The following is an 18825-nucleotide window of genomic DNA, read 5'->3' as shown; positions in this document are numbered from 1 at the left end:
TTATATAGTAAAGGACATCCCCTTCTAACAGCAGCTTGCATCTGCCTGCAAAACAGCCTTCACATAAAATGTTTCTTGGGTAACATTCATTTACTTAGGCCCACAAATAGGAATCCACCTAGACAGCACTAGATGTAAGAATCTGTTGCAAAGGTGAGAGAATCAAGTCAACTAAAATTGAACTCTGAGACAGCAATGACTGCAGAGCAATAATCACTATGATGTTTCTAAAAGATGAATGACATTGTTAAGGGAAGAGGAGAAAAGAAGCAGCAATAAAACCTTCATCCAAATAGACTACTGTCAGCTTTGGGAAAGGTGAAGATCAGCAAAAAAGCAACCGGGTTAACAAGGTATGACCCAAGGGTCTGACCTTAGGAGTAGCTAAGAGCAGAGCTCAAAAGGATGCAAGGCGTACAGACACAGACCTGCAGAACACAGACATTTTATCAGCAGGCTGATTCTGACCCTACCTGCACACCTAGTTTGAGATGCTCAGGCTGTTCTTTTAACTGTGGTAGGTTTCCTTGATTACTGCTCCTTATTTTTTAACATCTTAACATTTTAACATGAAAAAGTGGGCTGCTCAGCTAAACATCTTCGTAGTCTCCAGACAAACAAACCTACACCTGTGATTTGACATGCAAAAGGAAGTATAAATGCATTAAAAAAAGACACTCCCACCCCTGTAATTTCTTGCATTGTTAATTCATTAATACCTCTCTATTGGTTGGCTATTTTGTTGTTATATGTGAAGCAGGACCTCTCACTTATCCCAAAGGTGAGACAGACACATTTAATCCTGAATGAGATAATAAATATGAAGAAGGGGGGGTGGGGGTGGGGAATGGGGGGGGGGGGAGGGGCCGGTAGGGGCGGAGAGGAATACTTCACTTAGAAGGGACCTACAACATCATCAAATCAACTGCCTGACCACTTCAGGGCTGACCAAAAGTGAAAGGATGTTATTAAGGGCATTGTCCAAATGCCTCTTAACACTGACAGGCTTGGGGCATCAACCACTTTTGAAGCCTGTTCCAGTGTTTGACCCTCTTGGTAAAGAAATGCTTCCTAACGTCCAGTCTCAACCTCCTCTGGTGCAACTTTGAACCATCGCCACTCATTCCATCACTGGATACCAAGGGAGAAGAGGTCAACACCTCCCTATCCACCTCCTCAGGAAGCTGCAGAGAGCAGAGGTTTGTGAGTCAATGTCCATGACGGAAGATCTGTCTTCCATGGATTGTGGAGATATTAATGACTCTCAAAAAAATTAAGTGTACATTGATATAGCATACACAGTAGATGAAAAGTTTTCTCGGTACCTGAGTGAAAGCAACAGAAGTATGATTTATTTGGAACAACTGGGAAAGGAAAATCCTGGGTAAGGGAGGAAAACATTGAAAACAGGTAATACTAAAACTTTTGGAAGAATACTAAAACATCAAGCCAGGTGACTTTGTAGTCCTGTCAGAGCTCATAAACCTATGGAGCCAGCTAGGTGCTGTCTTCTGTCACCTGCATTGCTGGCAGCAGTGCTGGAGCTGCAGGGCACTGCACCAAAGCAGGTGTCCTCAGGGGTGAGGCTGCTGGGAGAACAGCGCAGCAGCTCTGCACAAAAGCCACTCTGGTAAAGCAGGTCAGAAGAGAGCATCCACGCTGAAGATCCAATCCAACAACTTTTTCTAGACATGTATAAACTAATACTGAGGAAAATCTGAACTGCCTGCAACCATGCTAGAAAATCCATCCAAAGATAATTAAGAGATGCTAATGAATGCTAACTGGAGGCCCCACCTTACACTTGGTACAGTCCTTAACTTGAAGAAATCATAATCTAAATGAAAGAGAAAAGCAACATGTGGATGGATAAGGGCTATTATTAACCCTGTTTCATAAATGGAAAAGTACTAAGAAATTCAAAGCCTGGTTACGATTTAAACCATTTCTACCTTTGTAATAGAGAAAGAGTAAATTAGAATCAAGGTATGAAGGGGCCTAAAAAGTCTCACAAGAAACAAGGGAAATAATCTCAAGTTCCTCTTAGATCCAGTTCTCTGTCTGAGTCAAACCCCTCCTTCATATGTGGAAGAAAACCAACACACATGATGCCAGCAAAGAAAATAAAAGCACTCTCATAAGCATCAATTTTTCCCAGCAGAAAAGTGTCCCAGCTTGCCCGGAAACTCTGTCCCACTGAACAGCTTCTCCAGCACTGTCAGATTTGTGCTCACCAGCAGAGGAGAAAGTAGTTTTCTTATTGCTTTAGTATCTATCCGCCTCAGAACAGTGAAAGCATAGCTTCGAGTGCCATCTAGGGGAGCGCACCCCTCTGCAGAAAATAGTTTTGTTGGTTGAAGATTCAACTTCTCAAAAGATTTTCAAACTGACCCCACCGTTCACGTGTGCTCATTGCGCTGGGCAAAACCTGTCTGCTGTCGTTCTTGCGTGCAAGTAGTAATACAGAGCGTGGAGCTAGTGGAAAGCAGCTGGGGAAGTTCTACTTCACCAGAAATTTTAACTAGTGAATGGATATCTCAGAATATTAAGCAGCTTCTAGAAAGGAAATAGGGGAAGAGAGTGCTGAAAACACCTGCGTCTTCCTCAATATGTTTGCACATATGTGAATACTCACAAAATCTCAGTGTTATTCGTAAATATAACTACATGTCTTGAAAATCTGCCTTAATAACAACAAGGATTGATTTGTAATGATGGATAAAACATTGCAAGGAATCTTGGGAATGTCTGGAAGAGATAGCTAAGGAGCAGCCTGGAAACCAAAAAATGGAAAATTGGTGGGATCATTTATATGGAAATTTGTGTATATTCATAAAGATGTAAATCAGTCCACATATAGATGATCACAGCAGGTCCCTTCGCCATTCTCAGCACAAAGCAGGGATTCAAAAGCACCAAAACATTTCCTCTGGAGGGTGGGGAGGTTGCGCCACGATGGGGAAGCCTGTACCCCTGCTACCCAGTGCTGGCTGTGGCGAGAGAGATGGCCTCAGAGCCAAGGCTCTGCCAGCACATGAGTGAAGCCACGAGCTGCCACACACCATCCAGAGCTGGAGAGGTTGACAGCTCAGAGATGGAGTGCCAGGGCAGGGGGTTCACCCAGCCATTCTTGGAGCCATGCTCTTGGCTTTCACCTTGGGCTCCCTCACCTCCGCTGTACATCAGTCCCAAAGCAAAATGCTCACTTTGCAACTCCACTTCCCGTGTCAGGCAAAGGTGCACAACCTCGGCGAGGTTCACAGAACCCCAGCCCAGCGTCACATTGCTCCACGGCTGGAGCACATGCCCTGTTTTCCATGCCTGTCACTTCTGAGTCACCCAGGGTAGAGCTGCCATGCAGTGGTGAATACGGACACAAGGCTCAGGTTTATGGTCTGCGGTGACTGCCGAAGAACAGGCAGCCCAGAGACACAACACTGGTCAAGCCCAGCACCAGAACAGCTCTAAAAGAGCAAGGACGCTCATCCAAGCACTGCCCACAGTGCAGGTAAGATGCCTTTGCCACACCAGCACTCCTGAAGCAACTTCATCCTATTCCTCCCATCCTATTTGCTCCATGAGGCCAACACACAGACATCCAAACACCCCCAGACACTCAGGGTCCAGGGCAGCTGAGCTGAAAGCTGGCCCCAAGATTTAAATCCCAGGCATTTAACCCTGACAACTAGACTCAGCATTTAAATACAGGTATTCCCCTGTACCTCTAATTCTTAAATGCTTTTTAAAATCTGCCCTTGCTATTGTAGGAGATTACTTACATGGCTCAAATCTTAAAGTAGCTAGAAGTTTATTAAAAGTATGCTTAAACACATATAAAGTAAACTCTGTTAATGGAATATTAACATTGAAATATATAGCTTCCTAAGATAAAATACCATGGCAATAATGATCTGCATCACTGATACATTGAGATCTGGTTGTACCTTCCATGTTTGCTTTAATATCAGCTTGTCATATAACACTATGCATTTCATTAATTCTAGGATGAGGTAATCACACAAAAAAAGGAATCTCACACCCTGCCTATTGGTTTTGCAGGCAGAGTCAACTGTGAGAAGTTCTCATGTCATCAAACAATGTGGACACCGCAAAGAAGCAATTTCTCTGACAAAAGCATAAAGAAGAAAGCTCCTTGTTTTGCACAGGGAACAAGATTCAAACATATTCTTTGTTTCTATTTTAAATGTGTATTTCAATGCATTCAGAGTCTGCCTCTCCAGTTACAGTCTTTCTGCCCCTGAATATTCTCTAGATTCACTGCATATTTGGAATTCCAGTCTCGCTCAAAAAGGTTTTTTAATTGTTCCTGGATGGGCAGTTGCTTTCTTTGCAGGTTGGTCAAGTTCTGTTTGACAATTAGTCCCACGCCAGCTGTATTAATGAAGTAGTCTTCTGACCAATTGGAAGTCCCTATGCAATGGAAAAATAGCTAATTAGAAACCATTAATTCCCCAGTGTTCTGTTTGATCTCCATACTTAAGTGCACATCGCCTGGCATTGCTTGTTTGTTGTACAACTACAGATCTCATTTGGACCAATGCAGCAGCAAAAATCAGGTCACCTCCTTACTCCAGACCTCAAGTTTCAGAAAGTCAGTATTAACTGCAACCCTGAAGCTTCATAACATTCTGATTCCTTACAGCCTGTGACAGAGATACACAAATCTACTCATAGATATGGGAACAGAATGCAACATTTAGGTATTAAGAGCAGTAAAAGCCAGCATTTTATATGGGTTTCTGTGTTTAAAGAAAAAAAATTAATTCTCTTTGGTTGTTAAAGGAAAACAAGAGGAGAAACTGGATCCTTGATCAATAAATCCTCAGGAGCCGTTCTGAGCTCAGCATGCAATGCCCACTTCTAAACCAGGCAAAGCTGGAAATCCAGCTGTAGACATTGCCTAGGGCTCTCTCCAAAGCTACCACAATTCAGAAAATCAAACACTGTGAAAAAATACACATTATCACTTAGCACTTGTCCTGGTGTTCACCTTAGCCAGAAAAATCTACTGTCAATTCCAGAAGGTGCTTAGGCATGAAAACAAACTATCTGCATATCTGCCTTCAAAAGACAACTCCGTATCAAACAAATTCTATTAAAGGCAGTTGGAGCTGCAAGTCCTCAGCCCGTTGGAAGACTGGGCTATTTGCTGGTTTGCATTGCTCAGAGGATGAGCTGGCTGAGGTGACAGAGCCCTTTCACATTCCTGTTTTGAGGGATTCTAACAAAAGAGCAAAAAACAAACACCATCCTGACTTTCAGGAATGGAGCAGCAATTGACATTACCGTATTCCCATTTCCTTTCCTAGAGTTCTGTTCAACAAACAGTGCGTGGAATTAATTCCTCCCAGCAATTTCTTTTTATTAAAGCACGATAATGTTTTATACTAGACTATCAGCTATCAGTGCATCATTCTGAGCACACAGTCTGCGAAATCCCTACTGTGCTTGTCACAGCCTATGCACTCAGACTTGTCATGCTCTGTTCTTAATGGTTCACAATCATATGAAATCATCTCTTACTGAACTTGACCTACATTATTGTCTCTCCTTCACATCTCTACTTCTTTACCCAGGGCAGACTGCTTCACATAGCAAAATAAGGGTTTTTTGATACTGCAGCCCATTCTATCTCAGTCTCAGTCCTATAGATCTGAAGATGCTGTAAGTATTTGGAATAATTAAATACATACCAATATAGGCTACTTTATCAGTGACCATATATTTGTTGTGATTCACTCTCCCATGAGGAATATTTGTGTGATTCAGAACCGGAACAATGAAGAGTTTCTGGAGGGAGAGAAATTAAGTATATAAATAGAAACACCAGAGTGAGAAGCAGATTGCATAATTGGACAACACAGATTTTCTATATTTTCAAAGAATGGAATAGTACAGAAAGAACAGAAGAGAATATTCCACACACTGTTATTAAATATACCATAAAAGAGATGTTACTCTTATCCAAGAAAACTAACAAATACTACTTCCACTATACATAAAATTGGATAAGCAATTGAGATCAGATAAGGATAGTGTTTGCTTCACAATGTTCCATTAGTGGCACAGCTATTATCATTACAGGGCAGACAATTAAATGCAGTTTTAGGCAGCTGTTTAATAGATCTGCATTTACCACTGATTGCTGCTCTTATTTTGTGCTAGAATGGGCTGATCACAGACACAAGGAGTACTACAGGCAACAACAATGCCTAACTTTTTGTGTTAACTCCTAAAATCTAAATTTCTGTTCCCCTCTCTCTCTCTTCCTCCCTCCCACCCCACCCCCCTCAAAACCATTCCTCCTTACTTCTGTGACTCTCCTCTGTTGTGATAACTGCATTGCGTTGGCAGCTTCCACACCATCCCCTTGGCACATTCCAGCCTAGTGCCTATAGCCTGTATGCAATATTTAGTGTTCAAAAATGGGTCCATTTGTATAGACAGTCAGCAGAGCTCTCAATTCTAAAAAACTGAGTAATCAGACCCATTTAAGATACTCTATACAGAAAAAGGTCTGTGAGAAGAGCACTAAGTTGTCATATAAACCGTTATTGTCATGGTGCTCAGCAAATGCAACTACTCAGATAATGTCATAAGCGCTGCGGATAGGCACATCCCTTGATATTACTCGTAGCTTGCAATAGCTGGTTCCTCAATGATCACCTCTTGGGCCTTATTTTCTTAAGGACCTGAAACAGTCACTGCAACATTGGACAATCTGCTTCTCCAAAACCTGCTACTTGCACATGCAACTGGCGACTCAGACTCAAAGATCCGTGTAGGGCCCATGCCCTCAAGCTGTCTTTCCAAAACCAGATTTCTTATACGCACCACGTCAACACTGATGTGGGCATGTGGGTTGTTGAGAGCACGCAGGGACCTCAGATAGTAAAACATGGCTGGGTCAGAGTGGGTCCAGCAGCTGGCCAGAAGCCGGATTTGTACTCTGTAGTTGAAAGCTGCACGTCTCAGGGCGTTGTCAATGGCTGGCCAGTATCTAGAGAAAAGTAGGTGGGTGGAAAAAGGGATATTTTTGAAACGGGTCCGTAGAAAGTTGTGACAATAAACTGAGAATACAGGGGATGCTGTGCACAGATGGGATCTCTGATGTCTGGCAAGAGGAGCACTTGTGCCTTCACTGGAGTTATAAATAAAATTTCTGTCTTCTAACCAGCCAGTTCTTTTCACAGTGTTTTGAGACCTGCAGTCTCTGCCAAGTAGGGTTGAAATTGTTCAAAAAGTTTAAAGTTTAGTAAAGTGAATGTACACAGATACACACACAGCATGGTGCCATCATGCTCATTTCCATAGGAAACTAAAAATAATGATAGCAACTCCAATGTAAAGCCAGATCATACAGCACGGAGCCCAGAGGAAAGGCTAAAAGCCATTTTGCAGAACATGGCCATTTCAGGATCCTGAAGGTTGTTTCTAGTGCACTAGAAATGCTAGTCTGCAGTGGTCCTGTGCCGTCAGCTGGTGTGGACAGGCTCTATTCCCTCCCCATCCCTCCGTGCCCCTCTTTAGTAAGCCCCGTGCCCCCGAGGTAACAAACACATCCGTGCTCTTGTGAACACTTATGTTGGAAGTAGCCTAGGGGAAAATTTTTAACATCCTTCACCCAACTACACAGCACAAAGAGCTGGACGATGTACATCCCAGGACTAGTAACTCCAAACACCCCTGTAGCATTTTAATTCTGTAGCTCCTAACAAGCGCTGCATGGAGGATGACAAGCATCTTTAGTACAGATTGGAGGACGGATACAGACAGAGGTCCAGCACTCACTCACAGTCCCATGCGCAATGATGGATTAATTTGCCTAAGTTATTCCTTTCTGTCTTATGTACAAAAGCCTGAATTCTCTAATCCTCCCCTGCACATTGCCCTATCCCAATCAATGGACTGGCCACATGCTTTCAGGCTCAGGCTGACTTGTAGATCCTGAAAAACTCCCCCCCCCCAAAAAAAAAGCTACTTAGAAATGCTATTTTTGAACAGTTTCCATTTTTAAAATATATCAGTTTCTAGTTGATTAACACTCAGGCATTAAGTCAGCAGCTTTGTTCCCTCTGCCTCAGCTGCTGGAGGAACCTAACCTGAACTAATCAGCCTCAATTCATGGGGCTGCAGCTGGTTGCTGTGGAGATAGCCCGAGGCCCTGCACCGCTTTCCCTAGGCCTTTCAAACTCTTGTCTGCATCTGATCAGACCCTAGATGTCACAAATCGTGGATTAAGGCTTCAGATGAAGAATGAGGAGTATTTACACACTCATTCCTAAGGGGGAAAAGGGAGTTTCTGTGAACCTATTAGTTAAAATGAGGAGATGAGCAACCCAGAGATTCGACCATACAACACAGAAACCAAAAATCCTCTAAGCGATTTGATTTATGAAAAAATATCCTCCGAGTGGAAGCTTTTCTTTGAGATTTTGTTTCAAGGCCAGTGGAATTATCTCTGTCTATCTATTATCCTATATCCTTCCTGCTAACACACCCATACCCAGCTGAACAACAGAGGCTTCACGCAGTCATGCCGCAGGACATGATGCACGGCATAATTCTGGCTAAATGGCAACCCAGAGCTCACCCTATTCTTTACAAGCCATGTTGTATGTAATTATTTTGCTTGAACTTCTTTCTCAGTCAGATTATTTAGATGACTGGAAAACTCAGAAACGTTACAAGCAAATAATACTCAGAGCACTTGGTTGCATGTAAACATCCTAATTCAAGCATATCTAAGAGGATTTGGAGTCTTAGTGGTTGCCCCATGACTGACTCACTTTCTGTGTTACTCAGATCTGAGCTGATGTGCAGAGTCTGCATAATTCTGCTGTGACCTTGGGCAGCCCACTGGGACCATGGCAGTGATCCACCACACACAATTTGATCGCTCCAGATCACTACTACCACCACCTCCCTGAGAGCTGCTGCCGCTGCATGCGTCCAGCACGCTTCAGGGACTTGGCTGTCCTCCGATGGAATTATAAAAAAGGGAAAATGGAAGCCTAAAAATTCCTTCTAGAGGCTTTCATCTATCATTGCAGATGTCAGCAAGGACAGTTAAGAATCACCCTCTAAACTATAGGTGAAGAACATCAAACAGGCAGCAAAGCCAGTTGTGAAGAGTCTTCAGAAATGAAGAACAGAGAGAAACAGGAGCAGAAGAGGGGGGGGGAGCAAACAACATTTTCTCTGAAAAGTCTGATGTCAAATATATTTCTGCTGTTCCCATTCCTCTCTCTAGTCCTAAAGCTGCTCTGTCATATTTTGAAGGGAGCTGTACCTGACTGTCCCTAGTCTGGCACTTCACAGTTTTCTTGCTGCATGAAGAGCACAGGAGGCTGCTTTAAAATGCTAGTGAAGCACATGTGCAATACTAGATGCCATCCCTTCTGTAGCATCAGTGTTTGCACAGTTCACCAGGAGGTCACGAATGTAGAGCAAAGCCTCAGTTCTCTCCACTCTGAATATTTTCATTGCAGAAAGGGGTGAATAGTGTATCTTTCCTTTAAAGAGTGCAATCAACTGGTTTGCTCAGGATTAGAATTGTACCTCTCTGGATGAATGAAACGGCTGGTAGGGAAATAGTCCATAACAGAAATATAGACAAATTTCTGTGCCTCATTGATAATACTGATTATAGCAAAGAGGTCATGGGTGCGACCCTCTGGACAAAATGCTGGAGGAGAAGCCTGTAAAGGAGAAAACATGCAGGTCAGTGATTTCATCCTTTTTTCTGTCAGACTGACCAATTTATATTCAGATCTGTCCAGTTTTCATTACAATAGCACAAAGCACTCGAGGCGGACCACTGTTGTTCCTCATGCCTTCCATGTCCTCATGGGTGAGATACTCACTGATATGTTGAGCCCACAGGTGATTAAAGGAGACCTGCACCCTGGTCTTGCCATACTACCTGACAGCCAAAGCTGGGTCAACCCTTACTCCTTGAGTAGTTCCAGAGAAACCTGTTGAATGAATTAATTTCCAGCTGGAACACAAGTAACTGAGGACTGCTGAAGAAACTTTTCTGGCCAAGGTTTAAACATAGTTTACAGTCTATCTTGTCATTTTAAAACATACTTACGGAAAAATAGGCTTTGGTCAAGATTCCATTAAATTCTACTTCCAGAGGCTGATGCTTGTTAATGTGGGTAGAATAATTAAGAGGCCAAGGGAATGGGATGGTGGCATTGGCACGTCCAAGATCCCAGTAAGTACTAAACGTTTTCCAGAGGTCTTTGGCTAAGCAGCTGCAGTTGTATATCACAGCACCAAACTCTTTCACCTGCAAAGAGAGCAAGCTGTGTCACAGCCCCAGCAAGAGCCACCTCCATCTCCAGGAGTTTCTTTGCCGTTTCTCCCACTCAGTCAATATTCTACATCATTATGATTTTTCTCTGCTGTTAGAACATGTGTTTCCCCCCAGATTTCTGAGTATGCAGCAGCAGAGCTTACCTGAGATAAAGATCGCCAGTCCATATTTGCACTACCAATATATATGTGTTTCATGTCTACTATCCAGAACTTGCTATGCAACACTCCTCCTGTCAAATATCCAAAATCAATCTTTTTTACATGAGCCCCTGAAGGAAGATGAGGAGGGGAAAGAAAGAGTTTAGATACAGCATGGAGATGGCAAACTACACTGCTCCCTTGACTGCCAGAACCTGTCTGGATGTCTAATGCTTGCAGCCAGTAATAACTACCAAAATTCACAAGTACTCGTTCCTGGGACTACAGTCACTTGCAAAAATATACAAAATGTGAACTTCCAGAAAAATCCTTAAGGGCATGACAACACACACAGAAATCAAACCAGTGAACTCATAGTGCTTGTCCTGTGAACACATGTAAGCACCGTGCCAGAACAGGCCTTGGAGCCCAGTTTCTCTCAGATGCCTTTTTCGCAGTACTGAAATTTGGAGCGCATCAATAAGGGAGATAATTACCTTTTTCCTCTAAAAGCTCAAGGTCAGTTGAATTTGTAGCCAAAGTTGGCATACTTGCTGCAACATACACAGAAACGTTCTCTGCAAGTAACGTCTCAAACCTCTTCAGAATATCTTCACCCTGCATGGTACATTGGTTGTTACTTTTTATATGTTGTTATAGAACATTTATAAGATACGTGCAAGTACAGCCTTACTAATGAATGCCTCCTTTGAAGAACCCCAACATAAGGAAGGTCAGGAATGTCACCTATTTCAGGAGTATTTCATGAAGATCCTGATGTAATATACGAATCAAAGTTTATTTTCTGTCATTTAATACTATTAGATATAAAGTTTAAAAAGATGACCACAGCCATCCCAGACTTCAAAGGTGAATGCCCCAGCAAAGGTCAGCTGCTGAACGCTCAACAGATGCATTGTGTCATTCCTCCCTGAAGATAAAAGACACTGTCCTACACTGAGCTGTCCCTTTACAACTGTCACTTCTACTTTTTCTCCTGTAGAGAAGATGAGTCATCTTACAACACCAGAGCCACCTGGGGAGGAAGACAAGGACAGCAGTCCCAGAGAGCCCAGGAGGACAATGAGGAAGGTGTGCCAGAGGCTCAGCCCACAATAATAAACAAGCCAGCATCTGGTCAACGAGCAAACAGCACAATTCTCCCAACACTTGACTAACACCGTACCTGCCTGAAATAAGGTGGGCTTGTCCCATCTGCTTTTCAGAAGAGTCCCCCAGACCCTGCTCAGGATTGCCTGGGAGGTTGCTAGCTGCCACAGGCCAGAAGAGAGCCAAGGGACAATTAAACATGATGGAAGGTCACAAGGTGAGCCTGTGCCGTGGCTTCTGTCACTCACTTTTGCTGATGGAGCCAGAGAGGCCCCATAGGAAGCCTGGCTGCACAGGGTACCCAGGAGGACAGCCCAGCAAAGGAGAATGAATGTCTTAAGCTGCCATCCAATGGCACTGTTCTGGGACACCTGCAAAATGGGCAAATGCAGACACTTGTGTCTGTACGCGGTGGAAAAGCAGCCTCTGAAGCATCCAAAAGTCCAACAGAATTTGCTTCCTGATTCTTCCAGATAACCAGTGGGAACTGGCACGTTCACTTGTGTACGTGGGATCCTGTAGGCCTTTCAGCCATGCCTCTGGCTGCCCCTCCCACAGGCTGACCACCTGCAGGGTAAGCAAGGGTTGTTTTGAGGTTGGCCCCTGGTTGCTCTTAAAACACAGCATGGAAATATTCAGAGACATGGATGTTGTCCACATGGGATCTAACTTAACTGGAGGAGGAAAGCTGGCGGGCTGCTTCAGACCAGCATGGAAAACCTTTCTGAGTTTGCAGGAAGAGTCAAAGCAATGTCTCTGGGAGACAGACCACGCAGTCGATCTGTCATCTGCCAAGCGTACATGAGACGTACAACCATAGTTGTGCTTGTCATTGATTTTCTCCTACCTGCTTGGAAGATGAATCATTGACATTGATATCCTTCCCCGTAAGAGACCAATAGTAAGAAGCCACATGAATTTTTTCCTGGGCTATATCGAGGAGTCTCATCCAGGCTTGGTACAAGGGTTTGGCTGCAGTGCTATTTATCTCAAAAGGTAAGTCATAAGGAATGTTTTCCACAAGTTCAAAGCTGCAACGGCAATTGTATATGGTGAAGCAAGCAACTGTGACCCAAACAGGAAACCAAGCACCTGTCAGGCTGTACAGTTGGCCATTTTGGACATCAACCTCACAACCAAACAAGCTGAGCTGGACAAACAAGCTGGGAGTACTCTCAAGTTTTGTAGCCAAGCATGTATTGGACGTTGTCCTCCCAAACCCAGCAGGATGGGTTCTAAGCTTTTTATGTTACCGTATTAAAGATGAGGAGAAAAGTAACCCCCTAGGGCTAGATGTTGCTTTGGTACACTTTCCACCCCCCACCAGAAGAAACCTTCACTGCCCACTCCAGCCTCTGAAAGCAGGAGAGCTCAGCAAAGGCTGCTTTGCCCTCTAGTCACTCTGCTGCCTCCCACCGCTGCCACAAAGGGAGGGTGGCTGGAGGTGGTGGAGTAGCAACAGAGCAGTGCTGCACATAGGCCAACAGGACCAGTAGTGGGGCAGTGATACTGCCCCTGCTGCCCCCCATAATGGGCAACTACTGATGACCCAATGCCTAAACAACACCCCCACTCTTCCCAAATTAGTGATACTTTACCACTTATTATACAATGGGAAGAGAAAAAAACCCATGCTGATATTGTCAGCACTGTAAACATTTCTCCACCTAGTGATTACTTCTTCATGTGCCATCAGGCCTGGCTTACCTGCAGGAGTCATTGGATCTACTGGTGTCCTTCTCAACTATTGTGGCTCCTATGAGGTCTCCGTAGAGTCCTTCTTCTTCCTCCAGCCCTTTGTAAATGCTGACAATTGCTTCTTCTCTGTTAGGATTAACTGTGCTGTCCGCTCTCATGAAGTAAACAGCCATCAGGGCAACAAGACCAAGCATCAAAATTCCCCCTAAGATTTGAAACTAGAACAGAATCCAAACAGGTGAAGATTTAAGGAGTCACCAAGTCACTGATACACCAGCTGATGGATGACTACCTGTTGCAGGTGAGTAAATCACGATCTCTGCGTAGTAGTTCTGCTTTCAGCTACTGGAAGACAGTATTTTTAGATAAACTACTGAAAGTGAGGACCACAAGACACATGGGGGTTGGTTTATGTGAGGACCATCTTTTTAGTTTTGGTTTAATTTTTCCTGTGACAACATATCAAAAACCTGGTTTTTTCCCAAACTTTAATGATTAGTTTGATGTTGATTAGCTTTATTTTAGCACAAGACAAACGGGTGTTCAAAAACCCATTTAAAAAAAAAATTCCACCAAAATCAAAACAGGAAAATTCATAACACAAGATTAGATGTGGGATCAAGATGAACACTACCATAAAGAGGAAGCTCATGAAGTCAGGGGAGAAAAAACAGGCCTGAAAACATCAGAAGCAGAAAGACATTTTGTGGTTTCTGAACACATTCTGGTTTTATTTTCTAACTTAAACCTCACTTAAGTGAAACTACACAAATCTCGTTTATCCATGTGGCAAGTATTTCCTTGTTCTAGTGTAGTGAGTTAGCCTCATTTCTCTTTTTCTGTGCTTCCTTTTTCCCCCTGAACATAGATGGAAAAAAAAAAAAAAAAAGTAGCCTGGCCACCTGGTACATGCAGATCTGCATGTAAGTCCAGCCAGCCGCATGCTGAAATGTGTCCCACCAGGCTCTCTGTGTTGCCCTATACCGAGGAGGAAAAACCAGCCACCAGTGCAGACCCACTTGTCCCAACAACTATCGTGTCTGGCTCCCCATGGCAGTTCCTGGGAGCTGGGACCATCCGCCACCCTGTGATAGGCAATGTGCACTTCAGAGAGGAGCTCCTGAACCTCCAGGCAGGAGAACCATGTCTAGGAGTGGTCGTGAGGCTGTAGCTATGAATGTGAGTTCCTGGAAGGGTACATATGAAAATTTGTGCTAGTCGAAGAAACCAGTTGCTTCTGAAAGTATCTATTTCAGTTTCTATGTGGATAAAGTTTCTTATTTTTCATTTTCTCTGCTTTTCTTGAGATCTACAGTGCTGCCATCAATTTCAGGCAGTGATTTAAATTAAAAATGTTTTTAAATTGATTATCGACTTAAATTTTTTCCCTCTGGTTTGTTGTCCCTCTTGTGGAGGGCAATAAAAAAAAAATCCCAGCAATTTTCAAGAGTTCTGCATTTCATCCTGTGAACACATTGGCAAGACTTAAACATCGCACGGGTTTTAGAAGACATTTCTTGGGTAAGAGATATATTTTGAAGTTACGTGTTGACTGTCACCATGCTGTACACTGCGATGTCCAGGTACTCTAGGCACGGTGAATAAATAAACTAACTCTGGGCTGATGGTGGAAGTCAGGCTATTTGTATGAGCAAGGTTTGCTGTCCTGAGTTAGGGCTGCAGGATTAGGCTCCACGTCACTCTCAGCAAGGTTTGATCAGCCCGCCGGATAAATCAGTGAGGGTTTTGCCACTCACTTGGTTTACAAATAGGATTGAAACCTCCATGGATTTCTAAAATGAGCAATAAAATCATTCTTCTTAATCTGTTATTTCTTCTCAGATATGTCAGTGTGATCTCAGCTATTGTAAGCAAATGTAGTGTATCTCAATAATTACCGTTTTGACGTCTTTTTGATTGTTCACGCTTAATTTCATGTTGGAGGACTCATTAAACATCAGGGATGTTTTTAATGTTTTTTTCACGATCTGAAAAACAGAAATGTATGCAGGGGGAAAAATAAAGCTTTATGGCAACATTTGTATAAAGCTGGTTACAGACTAAAAATGCAGGTTACTGCGATTGCTCTGTCTAGTGCTTGGAGATTTAAGCACACACCTGTGCAACGTCATCACTGTATTATGGGTCTTGAGTGACGTTAACGTTATGAAGTGAGAGGGAGACAGGTCCCTGCAGTTTGTCCCTGCTGCTGTTTGCATTGCAGTAATTAATGCATAAACAACTGCATTGCTGCCTCTTCAAGTTATCCTTCAACACCCACTTTTGCCCTGTTGCAAGCTAACACATTGCCAACAAGCAATAATTAAGCAGAGAAGTCACGGGTGATAGCGTACAGCATCGATGTCACCCTGCATGTGGTTCTGTCAGGCTCCTGCTCTGCTCTCTTCCTATGCCTGTGAGTTGCCTTCAGTGCTGACGGTGTCTCTTCCAGAATGGACTCTGTTAAGGTGACAGAGACCAGGCTGAAATATAAACTCTGCTCCTCCCCGTTGCAACCATGACCCTAGAAAATAACTTAACTTCTTTTCTCCCTCTGACAGTATTGCTCCAATCTTGTGTTATCACCAGCAGAGGCCACCACAAGAGCAAATACCCAAATATACCAAAACTGAGAGCAGATGGTAGGGCAGGGGTAGCTGGCCGCTTGCCTCTCTTGCCTTCCCAAAAGGTCAAATCAAAACCTTCTCACATGTCCAACCACCCCTGCATCGCCAGAGGTGAATTCACCCCATAAGAGGCAGCTGTTGTTTTTCATGCTCAGAAGCAAGCAGTACATCCTGGGGTGCTGCAGATTTCAGCAAGTGCTACCAGATGATATCACCACCTGTCCAGTCCCCAGACCACTGCTTTCTATCCCTGAGCCACTGGGCACTGTACCCTGGTGGACCAACGTGCTGTACTGGTTTCAGATATGCAGTTGCTCTGTGGGTGGCCACACTCAAATTTAAGTTTCAGATAGGAAGGATCCTGCCAGCCTTGTCCCATCCATCTTGCCATACGTTCACAGCTAGTGTCACCTGAACTGGGTGGTGTCTGCCCTCCCACATCAAGGCCAGATATGTCCATGCTGTGGGCAACCCCTGCCCACCCCACCTTTCTGTACGGATGCCGTGACCACGTGGAACAGGAGGGAGTTAGACACAGCATGGACATACTCCAAAGGCTTCTCGTGGGACCCAGCTCACAAGAACTAGCGGGGCTGAACCAAGGAGATGGAGGATGTCTTGGAAGACAAGGGAGGTGGGTCTGAAACAGTGACTTGGGGAATGTGGAGAGGGATGTGAAAAGAGAGGACCTAAGGTAAAAGACCAGACAAGGGAGAATGAGAAAGGTGAAGAGGGAAGAAAGGGTATGAACAGTCACGCCTGAGAGCATACTAGAGCTGCAGAAGTGAGAGCTAAGTGTCCATTTCCAGGTCTGCTTGTTGGTAGTACCAGCTGTAATCGCTGCCACAGTGCCGTGACGTTCAAACTTTCCAAGGCAGTTTTACTCCCACTTTACCGGCACTCACTTCCTTTTGGTGCCCCCAGATGCACAGGCAAGCTTTTACACTAGGTACACACATAAGTGCTGGCAGGTGAACACCCATTCTCCCAGCCCTGGAGAAACTGAGGTGCTGCTAGCAGTGAAGGCCGGCTGGCCGTTCCCCAGCGAACATCAGGTCAGCATGGCCCTGAAATCCCCGTTCATGTTTTAAGCACAGTACAAAGATGTCTTACCCCAAAGAGCTTGCAGCCCAAGCAGGGGCAGGGGGTATAACAACCATGCAGAGAAAGCTGTGTGAGCGCAACACACGTCATTGCCCCAACCTTGAGAGAAGTGGTCAAACACCGACCCAGAAATCTTAGTGGGAAGGAAGAGAGAGCAAGAGAAAAGATGCTAAGAATTTTGGGAGGAAACTGAGCCAAAGAGATTTTAAAGCAGGAGAAAGGCAGCTGAAAAACACCAGCAGCAGCCCTCCAGCCTGGGCCAGGAGAACCCATGAGGCTGCAGGTCCCACCACAGCTCACTGCTTTGGTGGCAGCTGCCCCAGCCAGCTGGGCTACCCCAGTAACAAACAGCCCCCCGGCTGCCCCGGGGGGTTCTCAGCACAGAACCCGAGCTTGAGAGGTGTCATCTTCTCCCTCTGCCCCCCAAAGCCAAAGTGCTCCCCACGACACGTTCGGTGACACAGGCTGTGTCTCGGTAAGGAACTGCAGCTGTAGGTGCACCTACAGCCATGTGATGACTTCAGAAGGATGGAGCTTACCAAACAATTAGTTTCAGTTCTCCTTCGCAGCAACAGTCACAAAATGGCTTCAAAAAGCAGCATTTATTTTAAAATACAAGAGCTAACAGGTCTCCTACATGCCATAATGGAGTCATCTACCATGTAGTTCAAACAAAGTTCTTGATATCTTTGGCTGGTGATGGGTTGGATTCCCAACTGCTATACAGAAGCCATGAGAACTGCACTAAAATATGCAGTTTAATTTTCTAGAAAGAAAACATCAGAGACGCAACCAGAATTCTGAAAAACAATATTGTAGCCAGTCAGTAATTAACTATGGCTCCCTCAAAGCTTTCAGGGCTTTGCCAGCTGCCAATTTCCATGAATAAAGTCCAACCAAGAGCAATAAATACCAGCGCTACTTAGCATTGCTTCACAGGCTGGAACACAAGCTAATACTACAATCTGCTGAGCACATGCAGGAGACTCTTGTTTATAACGTTAAGGCTGCTTTCTCCCTGCCCCCAAAATAACTCTTGGTACTGCTTCTCTCCATCAGCACCAAACTGTTTCAGATTTTGGATTTTGAACACACGGATGAGATTTTTCACCATACAAAACCCTACCAGGAAGCTGTTTGAAGCTCCTCAGATGAACAAAGCACGCTCTCCTCGACCACCCCGCAGCACTCTCAAGGTGACAGCAGATGTACTTACCATCCTGGAAGACCTTCTCCTGTGTGGATGTCCTGCTGTAGTCTGATGTTACTCCCAACTCTACTTAAAAGGGGCAGCGCACATACTTTTCACCAGGGGCTTTGTTTCAGGTTCTTCTGTCTTTTTCCTCCTGCTGCTGAAGATTACTTCCTCTTAAACGCAGTTTCACAACATGCACTGACAGAGTCCCAAGTGATCATCTGGTTGTTACAGCCCGGTTCTTAGACTCCGGGTCCTGATCTTCACCTGTTTGGCATAACTTTCTACAGTGCCTGACCTGGTTCGAGCTGTTGAACAGCTAAGTTCCCCCTGCCCTCAGGGGCGTAAGATCAGAGTCTAGATCAGCACTAGACTAGCTAACAACACAGAAGACACCAGTTGAAAGGACTGCTCAGTTTCAGTGCAGTTTGCATCGCAGACGTGGCAGTATTCTCACTGCTTCATTCTTAACCCACCAGCAGCTTCATTCTAAACAGACAAAACCTCCAAAACCTCCTCTCCACCCAGTCCCTCTCCCAAGAACTCTCCTGCTCAATCATCCTTGGACAAACCTAAGGGAACAAACTAGCTCCTTTGAAATAATAC

The 18825-nt window shown here is 44.4% G+C and overlaps 1 protein-coding gene across 1 annotated transcript; it reads right to left on the bottom strand.

Moving 5' to 3' along the window:
• Nucleotides 1-3791: 3791 nt before the first annotated feature.
• Nucleotides 3792-18725, bottom strand: PLD4 (phospholipase D family member 4). Its single transcript, XM_037395990.1, has 11 exons — nucleotides 18241-18725; nucleotides 15192-15281; nucleotides 13303-13511; nucleotides 12443-12626; nucleotides 10983-11103; nucleotides 10489-10616; nucleotides 10118-10318; nucleotides 9583-9722; nucleotides 6856-7021; nucleotides 5715-5811; nucleotides 3792-4431 (listed from the first exon to the last, which is right to left on the bottom strand). Exons 1-11 carry the CDS (start codon nucleotides 18241-18243, stop codon nucleotides 4223-4225), a joined length of 1548 nt encoding a protein of 515 aa, XP_037251887.1. The 5' UTR covers nucleotides 18244-18725; the 3' UTR covers nucleotides 3792-4222.
• Between the last annotated feature and the right edge of the window lie 100 nt (nucleotides 18726-18825).

Source organism: Falco rusticolus, chromosome 7, assembly GCF_015220075.1.
Source record: "Falco rusticolus isolate bFalRus1 chromosome 7, bFalRus1.pri, whole genome shotgun sequence".
In the NCBI taxonomy this organism is placed as follows: Eukaryota; Metazoa; Chordata; class Aves; order Falconiformes; family Falconidae; genus Falco; species Falco rusticolus.
This window is presented reverse-complemented; position numbering and strand designations above follow the sequence as displayed.

Bases quoted from the DNA above. Each gene is read 5' to 3' on its own strand.
- PLD4 (XM_037395990.1), bottom strand. The intron at 10,319-10,488 runs GTAAGCTCTGCT...CTCTCTTTGCAG, and splicing joins ACTGGCGATCTTTATCTCAG to GTGAAAGAGTTTGGTGCTGT. The intron at 5,812-6,855 runs GTGCGTATAAGA...CTCTCCCTCCAG, and splicing joins CCCACATCAGTGTTGACGTG to AAACTCTTCATTGTTCCGGT.